Source organism: Heptranchias perlo, chromosome X, assembly GCF_035084215.1.
Source record: "Heptranchias perlo isolate sHepPer1 chromosome X, sHepPer1.hap1, whole genome shotgun sequence".
NCBI lineage: Eukaryota > Metazoa > Chordata > Chondrichthyes > Hexanchiformes > Hexanchidae > Heptranchias > Heptranchias perlo.
In genome coordinates, this window is record NC_090370.1 from 8,377,151 (window position 1) to 8,393,548 (window position 16,398).

Sequence of the window (16,398 nt, forward strand, 5' to 3'; positions counted from 1 at the left end):
GAAAATTCGAATGAAGAGAATAAAAATAAATTTAGCAATTAAAATGAGACCTCCAGAGTTTTTTTTGTCAAGTGCCCTTCCCCCTATCTCAAAGCCATTGACACCTTGTAGGGGATGGTTCAACAGGCACTGACTGGGCACCTCCAGGGCCTTGCCCAGGTGGCTATTATTCAAATATGAGCCATGGGATTTGACCATCACGGCGAGAGCTGATTTTGTCCTCGTCTCCACATCCCAGCTAGTGAGGACCTCTAGCCAATTCCCCCCCGTCCTTAACCTATTGTAGTATCTCCTGCCATCAGGTAAGTCAGCAAAGACTGGGAATTGAACACAGGACCTGGCTGTGCTACGTACTCACTGACTGAGCCACCATAGTGCCATGATAGTGTCAACAACTCAACACAAGATATAATTAGTACGTCCCAACGTGGCACGATTTGAAGTCTCAATGTATACCTTGAATTTTAAATGAAATCAAATGTTAACAGTATGCAGTATATGAGATATATACTGAGACATGAGTGCACTCCAAAGAAAATGAAATCTGCTGTTACGGTAGACGTGACACTGAAATGCTACTGCTGTTATCAGAGGGTTAAATATTGGGTTGATATATGTGGTTCCAGTAAACAATCGATTGTCATGATTCTGACAAAGTGCAGCCAAATGGCTAACGGCTGAGTGAAGGACAGGAGGGAGAGTGTTAACAGGACTGCTGTGGGTGTACACTGAGTCGCCTGAGTTAATTTAAGCAGCCTTTTATTGGAGAGTCTTAATCACTGTTTGTATAGCAGCTTTGTCGCTATGACTCCCTGTCATTCATTCCAGCTTGCTCAGAGCTCTGGCCAGCATCTCATTAGTACCTTTAATTGGCCGATTGCCTGTCTCCTCCCAGTCTTGCTTCCTATACAGTCTGTCTCCCTGATGCAAGTACAGAACTTGGTTGCCAGAGGGAGCTGCTCTCCCTTGTGCTTTTGTTTTGCTGCCAACCCCTTTCTTCCTTAGATCAGTGGATTGTAAATAGTATGTCGGAGTGGCGAGGGACATCCCAAAGAAGAGTGCAGGGTAGGGTGTCTGCCTTGGGCCTTTGAGAGAGGACAAAGAAGGATAATACAGGATCCTATATTGGGGGCTTTTGTTCAGTGCTCTGCACCTACTCTGCAACTGAGCTGCAGGCTGAGCTGTTCAGTCTCCAGCAGTCTCGAGGAGTATGCACACACAGTGGATATTGCCAGAGAAGCTTGCGAGCACTCTTTCTCTCTCTTCTTGTTCTTCAAAGAAACCAACAGCCGTTGTCAAGGTAAGAAGGGCTTGAATAATGGCAATGGTCCATTGCTGTAGTTAACAGTAGCAGGATAATATGGGCCTCGGTTGCAAGGGTGACCATTCTCTGAATGAAGTCACCGACCCATTCCTGGAGCACACAAAATTCCATGGGATCAAATACATCTTCTGCAAGCGTCTCTCCTATCAGCGTCGGGCACTATGGCTCATAGCTTTGCTCGTCTCATTTGGACTACTCTGCACATGGTCCTCCAACAGGATTAGGTATCTGCTCTCCACCCCAGTCCACACAAAACTCCACATGATTTGGGCTAAGAACCTCTCGTTTCCTGCTGTCACAATTTGCAACAACAATATGCTGATTCTCAGAAGGATGACCAAGTCAGACGTCTACCTTACTGGCCACTGGCTCGGTCTCCTGAATGAAAGTCGGAGCGTAAACCCGACGGCCAGGGAGATTTTCAAGGACAAGCGATGGAAATGGTTTGAAAAGTTACTGGATTTCTCGCACTTTTTGCCACCACGAGCAACAGAGAACGTCATGTTCAAACTTCTCAACCGCCTAGGTCACCAGATTGAGGACATGGTCCTCGACTGCAGGTTTCGGGGCCGGCTGTGTGGGCCGCAGAACTTTACAACCGTAAGTCCCCTACGTTTTTCTTGGCTGCTTCTCGGTGTATGTGATCTATCAGAATATTGAGATGTGAATGTCAAGCAGACAAAAGTTGTGTTTAATACCAAAATCATTCAGTTGGCTTGAACTTGTTAACTCTGATGAGTTATTGAGGTTCATCGCTGCAGTCACCTTCGAGTCTTCCAAAGCCCCCCTGGAGCGCTTTGTCCACAGACTCTGCCAGTGAGAAAGCTCTGAAGTTGTTTTATCCTTCTCCTTAAGAATTCAGTTGAGAAAACAGCACAAAAGTGGGGAACTAGATGTATTGTCTCAGGATAGGGTGAAGCAAGCGTGTGCTACCACAAGATATGTTCAAACTATGTATAATCTGAAGTGATATATATAGCTATATATATGTGTGTGTGTGTGGAAATGAATTTCTTCAGATTCTTTGCCTATTCTGCCATATCTCCGAGTTATTTAAATCAACTTTGTCAAAACGTCAAAATCTATTTTTTTTTTAATGCTGATCACTTCCATTTTAAGATAAATTTTATTGTGTTTTGTCTCAAACATGCAAATTTTATCTATACATAAAAAACTACACAAGCCACTGTGTAAAGGACCTATGTTTCATACATTACAACAGTGACTACACTTCAGAAATACTTCATTGGCTGTGAAGTGCTTTGGGACATCCTGAGGTTGTGAAAGGCGCTATATAAATGCAAGTTCTTTCTCTTTTTTTTCTTTCTGTCTTTTGATGGGTTTGGAATCAGACTTGTCCTGTGTTCATAACATTGCACTCCTCGTAACACCTGAAGGTCGGTAACTGTGATATTGGCTCATTATCAATTTAAGCCCAATAAAACGTAGCCCTTTCTCATGTGGAGGTGCTGACCAGCTAACGTGTTTTCTGGCCCAGTAACTAATTTGCCTCAGAGATATTGGACTGAATGCATTACTGTATCAACATCAAAGTATAGGGAAGGCTACAGGCTAACAACCTACGCATTGTGAAGAAGATTAGTCACTCATTTGTACAGCTAATTGTTAACAGATCCTGTAGTCACGTCTATGCCCAAGCCATGCTTTTATCTAGCTGTCATTCTCTCCCACAGCAACGCTGAGAGAAACTGCACATTAACAGTCGATTTTTTTTGTCAAAAAAGAAATTCGGTCATGTAGAACATGATTTTCCATTGGCATTGAGTCTTGTTATCCATTTCGAAGAACAGAGGCCAATAAGACTGTGTTTGTACTGCTTGGACGAGCTGTCACTTTGACGTATGAGCTCCAGTGTTCAAATTGAACATTTTCGGAGCAGCATATTTGACAAAAGCCCATCTTTGCAGTAAATATATCAGCCTGGCCTCGACTTCTGAGGGTTTTGACGAGCTTTTATTTTGTTGATGCGTTTGTAGGGTCGGAGGTAAAACTCCGAGCCACAAAATGTTTTGTTTTAGGACCTTGTGATCTTCAGATAGAACCAAGGAACGCCGCAGAAATAAGGTGGAAAGTGATGCTGGCTTCTTTAAGCGATCTTGTGATGGTGCTGGGGAAAACGGTGTGGTGCCATGCATATCTGATAAGATGTGCATGCAATTATTATAAGGTCAATAGTATTGACCGGGCAAAATCAGTATAGCTGGAACCCGGTGTGCTTCTTGCTGGCTGCTGTGTGATATGGTCAATGCCAGGTTAGAATTTGGAACTGACAAACTTGGAAGGTTGAATTGGATTGCTGCCACATTGCAAAAGGTCACAAATGCCTTCTATTAGGAAACTTGCATTTATATAGCGCCTTTAACAGAGTAAAACATCCCAAGGCACTTCACAGGAGAGTAGTCAAACAATTTGACACCGAGCCAGATAAGGAGATATGAGGACAGGTTGGTCAAAGAGGTGGGTTTTAAGGAGCGACTTAAAGGAGGAGAGAGAGGGAGCGAGGTTTAGGGAGGGAATTCCAGAGCTTAGGGCCTAGGCAGCTGAGCAAACATGCCCATAAGTGTGCACAGGGTATCAACATCGCTGCAAGCTGGCCCAACATCGAAGGTTCGGTGGCTTGGTGACAAAGTGTGCCTCTCGGTGCGGTGCTGAGCCCTACATACCAAGAAAGTCCCAGATTTGATCTCCGGTCTGCAGTGAGTTGCTGATTTCTGCTGGGGCAGTAATTGGGACCCGTTAATTGGCCTCGGCACCCCTCCTCTCCCCCACCCCTCCCCCCATCAGTCAGAGGTCCTGCTCCTGATCGCTACCCAGTGACTCCAGCAAGAGTTCCCACCTTCAGGAAAGGAAGCGGGGGAGCGCTGGGAGGGTGAAAAGTTTACTGTAAGCTTACATAAAGTAATGAATGCTGCTGTAAACTGGGACAAGATGACAATGGCTGCTGTGAGCTTTGTCATCAGTGAATCAGCTACGAGTTAGTCATCTAAATGGGCAGGGAGGGGGGAATCATTGCTCAGCTTCGAACATACTGGAGCACACAGCCTGGACAATGTACCTGCAGTTCTCTGCGGAGCAGTGCGTAAGGAGGCTGTGCTTTGCCTGGGAGACGGTCCCAGAATTGTGTCGCCTCCTGCAACAGGACTTACAAGTGCTGGAAAAATGCAGCAGGTCGATCGGCGCCTGAAAGAGGAAAGGCACATTAGCATTTGACGCGTGATCCGTCACCAGAATTCCCTCACGATAAAATGTCAACCCATCTTTCCTCCCTCAGATGCCTTTTCTAAAATAGTCAGTAAGGGGACACTGGGAGTGTCCTCAACTAAAAACCAAATAAATGTGCCCCCTTTTTAAAGGGGCACAACGAATAAAATCGTAACTATAAAGGAAGATTATCAAACAAAATAATAACATGGACACCCACGACACATTCCAGTCCCTGCGGTGCCCACCGACCGCCAAAGGCCCCAAGTGTACCGGGCCCTTGTACTCACCCGGAATTCATGGTTTTTCTTTTCATCGGGAGAAAGAAGAAAATCGCTTTCCATGAGTGAAGTCCACAGAACAGAATCATTAAATAGAGATTTGAGTAAAATTATAAAGTCATTAAAGTATCCTGAAAAACTAATTAAAACAAAATTCAAAGTCAATTAAAGCACCAGCCTGAGTTTCGAGCCATACTGAGAGCTTCTGCAGAGCCACAGTGGGCTAATAAAGGGGGTGTAAACCAGCCTACTCTGCGTCCCAATTAAGTGAACAACAAACAGATGCTTGTTCTTAAGAGCATGCTAGGGGTGTCTTCATGTCTCCCACATGTTGTGGATGTCTTGGAGAAGTTGGAAAGAAAGAAAGAACTTGCATTTATTTAGCACCTTTCACGACCTCGGGATGTCCCAAAGTGCTTTACAGCCAATGAAATACTTTTGAAGTGTAGTCACTGTTGGAATGTAGGAAATGCGGCAGCCAATTTTGTGCACAGCAAGGTCCCACAAACAGCAGTGAGTTCATGTTTTAGTGATATTGGCTGTGTACTGTTAGCAGGGCAGGCTTGTTGAAAATGGAAGCATTCAGCTCCTTGAAAAATGATCGGTGAGTTGACGTCTTTCTCCTCATCTGCTGTCATTGTTCATTGTTTCATGGAGAGCCTCCATTCTGCCTGTCGTCATTGGTTACCTGACTTACTTAGTGAAAGGCCAGACTGAGATGTCATATTTATTCCACCTGCCTATTAAGTTGATTCAAGAGCGTTGCAATCAAACGTTCTACAGTTCAGTGGTGTGATGTCGAGTGACAGGGCATGGTTTCATCCTTCAGATTCCCTCGTGCGACAATAGGTTTCCAGTCTTACAATTTGGTCGAGTCTTAGCACTTTCCCACAGAGAGCAAGGGAGGGTTAGCGATTTGCTCCAGCCAAGCCTGGGGAGGTTGTCTGATTGTCCTGTCAGCTCAGAAATGGTTGAGTTGATGGGTGACCTGAGGGGAGGTGGAATACATTTTTTAAAAACATATAAATCTAAAGGAAAAATTGGCATAGGTGTGAATTGCACAAACCAGGAAGGTTCCAGATTCACGTCCTGGTCTGTGCTGAATTGGCCGTCAATCACGGCAGCAGTGGAATGGTACAATTGGGTCCAGAAGGGGAAGGGTGATCGGGCTTGGCTGTAATCTTCCTTACAGCCGAATATCCGGCGGACGCTCATTATCTAGGCTCAGGCGTGAAGAACGCTCACTTGGGTGAGGTTCCGGAGCCTGGTGCCCATGGAACTGGACCCAAGCACGAGTTCAGGAGAGAAGCAAGGAAAATTGAGGCAATGCAATTTGAAAGACGGATTCAGTAACTGTGAACAAGATACCCTCTGATGGAACTTGCAACAAAGGCTGGATGCGATTTTGTTGCACAGTTGACTCTCTCAATATGATTGCTTTAGAAGCCCCGCGGGAAGTACTTTGAACGACTCAGGAAGACCTGAGAGTTTGCTATATGTGTCATTGAGCTGTAACTCTTAGAACAAGAGTGTGACAATGAGCTGCACACTATAGCTCAGTCATTTTATGTGACATTGGTATTACTGAGTGAGATATATTTTGAGAGGGCTACCATTAGTGCGCAGGGTGTGATATATGAGAGAGTTGGAGTGGTGGGATATGCCCTGTGAGAATGTTTTTATCTGGTTTATCTGTCAGGGGAAGCAGTAAACAACAAATGATGTGTGATGAGTGAATACACTCGCAATCTCACTTCAAATTATCCCACAGCTTACTGTTAATTTTAAATCCCAATGGTTTATATCATTTGCGCTTGAATGCGAAACCTTAAGCAGCTGTAATTGGGGATTCTAGGAGTAGGGAGCACAGTCTAAAAATTAGAGCCAGACCTTTCAGGAGTGAGATTAGAAAACATTTCTACACACAAAGGGTGGTAGAAGTTTGGAACTCTCTTCCGCAAACGGCAATTGATACTAGCTCAATTGTTAAATTTAAATCTGAGATAGATAGCTTTTTGGCAACCAAAGGTATTAAGGGATATGGGCCAAAGACAGGTATATGGAGTTAGATCACAGATCAGCCATGATCTTATCAAATGGCGGAGCAGGCACGAGGGGCTGAATGGCCTACTCCTGTTCCTATGTTCCTATAATTTGTACAGCGCGATTGAAAATGGGAAATTCAGCAATCTTACTCAGTAAATCACCCATTAAAACATGCACACAGCACCCAGATAGACAAGCGGGTAAAGGCACCAGCTGGTGGACTATCAAGCCATACAGACCAGAAGGTCTGAGTTGGCTGTTCTTGGCCGAGGCAGCAATAAGGATGCTACAATTGGCCTCACCTCCCCCAGGTTAGGAAGAGAGAACATACGGCCACGGTTCCCGCTGCTATCCATTGCCCCACTGTTGAAAAGTGCTTTGGGTGACAACAGGATATGATTCTCCCCATTCCCCCCATGGTTAAATAGCCTGCTAACGCTCACTGCCCAGGTTCACACATCAAGAATGGCCGTGTGGGTGAGGTACTGGAGGGCAGCTGATGTCCCAGCTTGGGTCAACAACTTCAGGATTGAAGGGGGGAAGGGTTGGGAAAACACGGAAACAGGAACGTAACCACTGACATCTGAATGTGTTTATTGGTGGAGTGAAGAGGCGGGGAGGATGTTGGTGATTGGTTCACCTCATCTAATAATCGCAGTGAAATTTATTTCTGCATCTCATTTGAATAATGACCCGACACTCATCCAAAACCCATTCAGTGACAACAGGAATATCATACTATATTACCCCACGTCTAGTCCGAGATGGTCTGTCTCGGGTTTGGATGGTTCAGTGAGTCGGCCCACTGTCCTTTCACATGCAACACCTGGGTTAAAGTCCTGCCCAGAGCGCTGGCTATAGGATCCCACAGAAAATGAGTTTGGGCATTTTTACGCCCATTGCTAGATGACTGTGAATCTGGTAGTAAGTTGTGAGTCTCACTCAGGGGGTAGGGGGTTCATGGCTGATATAGAATCATACAGCATAGAAGGAGGCCATTCGGCCCACTGTGCCTGTGCCGGCTCTCTGAAAGAGCTGTCCAATTAGTCCCACTCCCCTGCTCTTTCCTCATAGCCCTGCAATTTTTTCCTTTTTAAGTGTTTATCCAATTCCACTTTGAAAGTTACTATTGAATCTGCTTCCACCACCCTTTCAGGCAGCGCATTCCAGATCATAACAATTCGCTGGGTAAAAAAATTCTCCTCATCTCCCCTCTGGCTTTTTTGCCAATTATCTTAACTCTCTGGGTACCGACCCTCCTGAGAGTGGAAACAGTTTCTCCTTATTTATTCTATCAAAACCCCTCAACATTTTGAACACGTCCATTAAATCTCCCCTTAACCTTCACTGCTCTGAGGAGAACAATCCCAATCTCTCCACGTAACTGAAGTCCCTCATCCCTGGTACCATTCTGGTCAATCTCCTCTGCACCCTCTCCTAGGCCTTGACATCCTTCCTAAAGTGTGGTGCCCAGAATATATGGATCTATGGTCGACTGAAAAAAAAATAAACATTAACAACAAAAAATAACACACACTAGTCCAGTAAAGGAGGCTGTTCTGAGGGTGGAGTCTAGTGAAAGGAGTTTTACTTGCCTTGTGAGGATGCTAAACCTGAACTGGGAATGCTTAATGTTGACTCCAAGCATTGAAAGTTTTATGTGTTCAGAGGCAAAGAAAACTCTAAAAGTGAAAACTGCAAAGTGAATATAGTTCTTAGCACAGAATCATAGAAAGGTTAAAGCACGGAAGGAGGCTATTCGGCCCGTTGAGTCCGTGCCGGCTCTATGCAAGAGCAATCCACCTAGTCTCACTCCCCCGAGCAGCATTTTATGGTGTTTTATAGCGTGTTGACATGTTTAAAGCAGCGGGGGTATCTCTTTTTTTGGTTGTGGAAGTAAATAACTGAGATTTGATTGCTGGAGCAGATCACTGGAGAGACTCTGAAAGCTGTATGTGCTATAAAACATGCTAGTTCAGGCAAGGGTATCATTTCTGCTTCCTGACAAGCAGAAGCAATCTTATCAATCACACCTGAAGCAATTGCCTTCTTTCTGTTAGTCAGTGAAGAGCACTTCCGCAATGACATAACATTCTGGTACTTCACAGGAGGAAGAGCCAGTGCTGGAGCCCAAGACTCCTGAGGCAAATTCCTTAATGAAATCAAATAAGGCTAATGGAATGCTGGCCTTTATATCCAGAGGACTAGAGTACAAGGGGGCAGAAGTTATGCTGCAGCTATACAAAACCCTGGTTAGACCGCACCTGGAGCACTGTGAGCAGTTCTGGGCACCGCACCTTCGGAAGGACATATTAGCCTTGGAGGGAGTGCAGCGTAGGTTTACTAGAATGATACCCGGACTTCAAGGGTTAAGTTACGAGGAGAGATTACACAAATTGGGGTTGTATTCTCTAGAGTTTAGAAGGTTAAGGGGTGATCTGATCGAAGTTTATAAGATATTAAGGGGAACAGATAGGGTGGATAGAGAGAAACTATTTCCGCTGGTTGGGGATTCTAGGAGTAGGGGGCACAGTCTAAAAATTAGAGCCAGACCTTTCAGGAGTGAGATTAGAAAACATTTCTACACACAAAGGGTGGTAGAAGTTTGGAACTCTCTTCCGCAAACGGCAATTGATACTAGCTCAATTGCTAAATTTAAATCTGAGATATAGCTTTTTGGCAACCAAAGGTATTAAGGGATATGGGCCAAAGGCAGGTATATGGAGTTAGATCACAGATCAGCCATGATCTTATCAAATGGCGGAGCAGGCACGAGGGGCTGAATGGCCTACTCCTGTTCCTATGTTCCTATAAATAGACACTCCCAGTTAACAGCAATAGGAAAATCATACACACAGATAGGAATGCATTAATCCACATCACGCATCTGATGTACAGCCTACCCGTTTAACTCCAAACTTTTTTATTATCCGTAATCCTTGTTCATCTGACTACAAATTAAAGAACATCTCAGAACAGTGCATTTAACACTTGTTTAGTTAGTAACATCTGTGAGCAAACCAGTGACCATTGACCAATCCCATTGATATTCAAGGTGTCTGGACCTGCTATGGAACAAACCTCCCTTATTTTAGACCACTTGGAAAATTTAACAAAAGCGTGACTGTGCCTGGAAAAATATGTCTGTAGGGATGTACCTCGATGTTTTTTTTGTGCCTTTTAGTCCCTGTTTTGTAAACCTCCACCTCCCCTTTGAAGACAAAAAGAATGACTTGCATTTATATAGCGTCTTTCACAACCTCGGGGCGTCCCAAATCGCTTTACAGCCAACGAAGTATTTTTGAAGTGTAGTCACTGTTGTAATGTAGGAAACGCGGCAGCCAATTTGTGCACCGCAAGATCCCACAAACAGCAATGAGATAACGATCAGATAATGTGTATTTTAGCCATGTTGGTTGAGGGATAAATATTGACCAGGACATGGGTGGAGAACGCTCCTGCTCTTCTAGGTCCACCTGAGAGGGCATGGTAAAGCCCATTAATGGGACTTGTTGCAGTTATATATTTTATTTTTTGGAGGTAGGGGGAGGAGTGAGGGGCAATTTTGTGCTCATCAAAAATGGTGGATGTCCGTGCTGGGAATATAACATTCTTCCACCTATTTGCACTCAGTGTCAGCATCAAGTGCTCCCAGGTGAGGTACGCTGCCTGCAAACGTGCCTCAGTCCCAGCTTCAGGAGATCCCCTTCAACTGCATCACTTTCCCCCACTTGCAACTGAGCTAAGACAGTTCAAAATTTCTGTCACGTAGATGGATTCAATTCCATTGCAGGCCCCAGAACTGGGAAAAAAATATGATTTACCATCATCGCACGTGCGGACTTTATGAAGGATACAATTGGCTTTACATCCTGTACGAAAATTCTAATATATGCAAAACATTTTGAGGCTCCAAGTATTTGCATATTAGTGCATTTCCTAGCTGTACTTCTTTGGTTCACATATTAATGTAAGAATCACGACAAGACCTGGCTGCCAGCCAAATCCCGACAGCTCCACAAGTGATATAAATGCTGTGGGGATATGCTTGTAGTACTAATCCCCCGGAGTGTATGGGTGAACGATATGAAATCGCGGAGTTTGAAATCCCAGATGACAATGCTGCAGATTTCTGGTTTGCAGATAGAGTTGATACTGCCCAATTTCACCACATGTTGGCTACAATATCTATTTTAGGTCCAAATAAGGCTCTTTCGCCCACAATTTTGCTCTCATCCTGAAGACCGAGCCCAATGATGAGGTAAGGTTCCCTGGACACCGCTTGCCCTCCAATTCATTCATGTGTGGTCATTCTTCACGTGTGAGCCTGGAGGTGGGTGTCAACACCCCTAAAAGGCAATGATGCCACTTGTGTAGTTAGGCAACCCCTAGTCAACAAATGGGGAAAGAGACAGTGTCAAGCTTAAAGAAAAGGCTTACACAATTGCAAAGGAAAGTGGAAATCCAACAGACTGGGTGAATTATAAAAAGCAACAAAGGGATACAAGAAAACTAATACAGGATGCAAAAAGGGAGTATGAAAAGAAGAACTTGCAAGGGATATTAAAGCTAACAGTAAAAGTTTTAATAAATATATTAAGAGAGTGTGGTAAAATGGAATGTGGGCTCATTAAAGGCAGATGTAGGTGAGACTATAATGGACAGTAAGGAAATGGCAAACTTGTTAAAAAAATGTACATTGTATCTGTTTTCATAATGGAGATAGAGGACAAAATACCAGTGGTACAAGGGAACCCAAAAATAAGTCAAGAGGAGGAACTTATTGGATTTAATATAAGTTTTAAAAAATGGTAATGGAGAAAATAATGGGACTTAAGATAGACAAATCTTGAGGACGCGATGGTTTCCACCCCAGGATATTAAAAAAAAGGTGAGGAAATTGCAGATGCATTAGTCATAAATTTTCCAAAGCTCTCCAGATTCTGGAATTGTGCCTTTTAGATCGGAAAATTGTGAATGTCACTCCATTATTTAAGATGGGTGGGGGAACCAGGAAACTACCGACCCATCAGTTTAACATCAGTCGTGGGGAAGTTATTGGAATCAATCATCAGGGACAGAGTAAGTGAGAACTTGGACAAGTATGAGTTGATCAAGAGAGTCAGCATGAATTTCTGAAGGGTAGGCTATGTCTGACTAATCGAGTTGAATTTTCTTGAGGAGGTTACTAACATAGTGAACAGTCCAGAGGTGCTGAAGTTAACTGTTGCCACCCTGGTTAAGAACTCACCACAGCCCAGCAATCAAACCTGGGACCACCGATGTATTGTAAGTGCATTCCTCACTGAGCTCACTGAGGAAGTAACAGCTGATGTGCAAATTACTGTGAATGAGCAACATCTTCCAGGGTCCTACATAAATCTGTAACATTATATAAGATACACAGTGTAATCCACACAATCGGATTTATGCCTGAGCTGGCAAATTCAGAAGTGGTAGTCGTGGTTCACTTGACAAACCAGGTTCAGTGGGCCTGTAATATATTTTATGTATTACATGGCTAAAGTAGTGATGCTGTAAGAATTAGAAGGTAATATGCGGATTTTAACTGTGACTTATACCGTGTGCGGGTTGCAGACTGTTCCAGTGCCGTTGCTGAGAACTGTTTTCTCTTGCTCCATCTGTTCTCAATTGCAACGTCATCACAAACACCAAAAATATTCATCAAGTGTGGTATTAACGACAGAAAACCACCGTCACAATACATTAATTGCCAAGGTGGGCACTGTGTGCCAGCATACACTCTCCTTTCAACTCTGGGACATGGGTTCAAATTAAGTTCAGACATAAAAAGAAGCGAGTCTCCTCTTCTGTCTTTCTGTATCGGCTCTTAAGCATTAGAACTGAATTAAACTTTGGCAGTTGTGATCTCTTTACTCGTGTACAGAGCCACACACTGACCCAGATTTGTACTCTAGCTGCTATTAATTCAGCTGTCCCATTTTGAAACAAAGAAATATGTTAACATGGAAACATAGAAAATAGGAGCAGGAGTAGGCCATTCGGCCCTTCGGGCCTGCTCCGCCATTCAAAATGATCATGGCTGATCGTCTAACTCAGTACCCTGTTCCCGCTTTTTCCCATATCCCTTGATCCATTTAGCATTAATAAATATATCTATTTCCTTCTTGAATACATCTAATGACTTGGCCTCCACTGCCTTCTGTGGTAGAGAATTCCACAGGTTCACCACACTCTGAGTGAAGAAATTTCTCCTCATCTCGGTTCTAAATGGCATACCCCGTATCCTGAGACTGTGACCCCTGGTTCTGGACTCCCCAGCCATCAGGAACATCCTCCCTGCATCTAGTCTGTCTAGTCCTGTTAGAATTTTATATGTTTCGATGAGATCACCTCTCATTCTTCTAAACTCTAGTGAATATAGGCCTAGTCGACCCAATCTCTCCTCATACATCAGCCCTGCCATCCCAGGAATCAGTCTGGTAAACCTTTGTTGTACTCCCTCCATGGCAAGGACAACCTTCCTCAGATAAGGAGACCAAAACTGAACACAATACTCCAGATGTGGTCTCACCAAGGCCCTGTATAACTGCAGTGAGACATCCCTGCTCCTGTATTCAAATCCTCTTGCAATGAAGGCCAACATACCATTCACCTTCCTAACTGCTTGCTGCACCTGAATGCTCACTTTCAGCGACTGGTGTACAAGGACTCCCAGGTCTCGTTGCACCTCCCCTTTTCCCAATCTATCACCATTCAGATAATAATCTGCCTTTCTGTTTTTACAACCAGAATGGATAACCTCACATTTATCCACGTTATACTGCATCTGCCATGTTCTTGCCCACTCACCCAACTTGTCTAAATCATATTGGAGCCTCTTTGCATCCTCCTCACAGCTCACATTCCACCCCAGCTTTGTGTCATCTGCAAACTTGGAAATGTTACATTTAGTTCCCTCATCCAAATCATTGATATATATTGTGAATAGCTGGGGCCCAAGCACTGATCCCTGCGGTACCCCACTAGTCACTGCCTGCCACCTGGAAAAAGATCCGTTTATTCCTACTCTCTGTTTCCTGTCTATCAACCAATTCTCAATCTATGCCAGTATATTCCCCCCAATCCCATGTGCTTTAATTTTGCACACTAACCTCTTGTGTGGGACCTTATCAAAAGCTTTCTGAAAATGCAAAATCACCACATCCACCGGTTCTCCCCTATCTATTCTACTGGTTACATCCTCAAAAAACTCCAGTAGATTTGTTAAGCATGATTTCCCTTTCATAAACCCATGCTGACTTTGTCCAATCCCATTAATGCCCTCCAAGTGTTCTGTTATCACATTTTTTATCATAGACTCTAGCATTTTCCCCACTGCTGATGTTAGGCTAACTGGTCTGTAATTCCCTGTTTTTTCTCTCCCTCCTTTTTTAAATAGTGGGGTTACATTTGCCACCCTCCAATCTGTAGGAACTGTTCCAGAGTCTATAGAATTTTGGAAGATGACCACCAATGCACCCACTATTTCCAGGGCCACTTCCTTCAGTACTCTGGGATGTAGATTATCAGGCCCTGGGGATTTGTCAGCCTTTAGCCCCATTAATTTCCCTAGCACTATTTTTTTACTAATATTGGTTTCCTTCAGTTCCTCCCTCTCACTAGACCCTTGGTTCTCTAACATTTCTGGGAGGTTATTTGTGTCCTCCTTTGTGACGACAGAACCAAAGTATGTGTTTAATTGTTCTGCCATTTCTTTGTTCCCCATTATAATTTCCCCAATTTCTGACTGTAAGGGACCTACATTTGTCTTCACTAATCTTTTTCTCTTGATATATTTATAGAACCTTTTACAGTCAGTTTTTATGTTCCCTGCTAGTTTACTCTCATACTCTATTTTTCCCCTCGAAATCAATCTCTTTGTCCTCCTTTGCTGAATTCTGAACTGCTCCCAATCCTCAGGCTTGCCGCTTTTTCTGGCAATTTTATATGTCTCCTCTTTGGATCTAATACTATCCCTAATTTCTTTTGTAAGCCACGGTTGAGCCACCTTTCCAGTTTTATTTTTGCGCCAGACAGGAATGAATAATTGTTGTAATTCCTGCACACGTTCTTTAAATATTAGCCATTGCCTATCCACCGTCATCCCTTTTAGTAAAGTTCCCCAATCTATCATAGCCAACTCACAACTCATACTTTCGTAATTTTCTTTATTTAGATTCAGGACCCTAGTTTCGGATTCAACTACTTCACTCTCCATCTTAATGAGGAATTCTATCATGTTATGGTCGCTCTTCCCTAAGGGACCCCGCACAACAAGATTGTTAATTAATCCTTTCTCATTGCATTTCTCGTTTTATTTATATTGTGCTTTTCATATCCTCAGCATGTCCCAAAGCAATTCATAATGAACAGATCACTTTTGAAGTGTATGTCAGCAAACACGGCAGCCAGTTTGTGCAGAGCAAGATCCCACAAACAGCAACCCCACTCCAGAGACTCGAGAACATAATCCAGGTTGACACTTTGGTGCAGTACCGAGGGGGGCCTGCATTGGCAGAGGTGACGTCTTTGAGATGAAACGTTGAACTGGATTATGTTCTCAAGTCTCTGGAGTGGGGCTCCAATCCACAACCTTCTAACCCAGAGGTGAGAGCGTTACTACTGAGGCAAGCCGACTACCGAAAGGGCACAAAAAGAGTGCCATATTAAGAATGAGGTTGAGGTACATATCAGAAATATATAAGGGAACCCTCATTACCTGTGTCATATTTGACAGAGAGTGCTTGGTGCTGTCACTGGATGTAAATTAAAGAAGAGAAGGATTTCAATTCGTGAGGATTGGTGTCCTTTGTCTGAACGTATAAAATTACAGTTTTTTAAAAATTGCCCTCAGTGTCAAGTCTCACACATGAATAATGGCCAGATGTGCATGGTTCCAGATAGCAACTGACTCCCCCTCTACAGATCTACTCCAGCAAAGAGTCGATGCTTTCAGGAGAAGAGGGAGAAAACAGATCCCATTGCCTTGAAGCCAATACCTCTAAAGAAAAGCTTTGAAGGAAAAAAAGAACATTATTCGCAGTCCTAATGTTCACTGTGTAAAGCACAATGATACCAGTAGCGCTGTGCTCGACAACTCCCATCAACGAACTTGCTATTTCAACACCCTTCATTCAGGCGTCAGTCATTGAAGCAGCTTTTTTTTAATTCGTTCATGGGATGTGGGCGTCACTGGCGAGGCCAGCATTTATTGCCCATCCCTAATTGCCCTTGAGGAGGTGGTGGTGAGCCGCCTTCTTGAACCGCTGCAGTCCGTCTGGTGAAGGTTCTCCCACAGTGCTGTTAGGAAGGGAGTTCCAGGATTTTGACCCAGCGACGATGAAGGAATGGCGATATATTTCCAAGTCGGGATGGTGTGTGACTTGGAGGGGAACGTGCAGGTGGTGTTGTTCCCATCTGCCTGCTGCCCTTGTCCTTCTAGGTGGTAGAGGTCGCGGGTTTGGGAGGTGCTGTCGAAGAAGCCTTGGCGAGTTGCTGCAG

The 16,398-nt window shown here is 44.0% G+C and overlaps 1 protein-coding gene across 5 annotated transcripts in view; it reads left to right on the top strand.

Moving 5' to 3' along the window:
• The window catches only part of asic1b (acid-sensing (proton-gated) ion channel 1b), a 626,564-nt gene that overhangs the window by 464,806 nt on the left and 145,360 nt on the right, over positions 1 to 16,398 (top strand). The window contains exon 1 of one of the 5 annotated variants that reach the window (XM_067976673.1): positions 1,358 to 1,924. The exons of the other annotated variants lie outside the window; for them this stretch is intronic. Within the exon in view, the coding sequence (XP_067832774.1) occupies positions 1,361 to 1,924 (564 nt within the window). The 5' untranslated portion in view covers positions 1,358 to 1,360. Of the gene's footprint in view, positions 1 to 1,357; positions 1,925 to 16,398 lie in introns of those variants that run through there. 5 annotated transcript variants of the gene reach the window in all.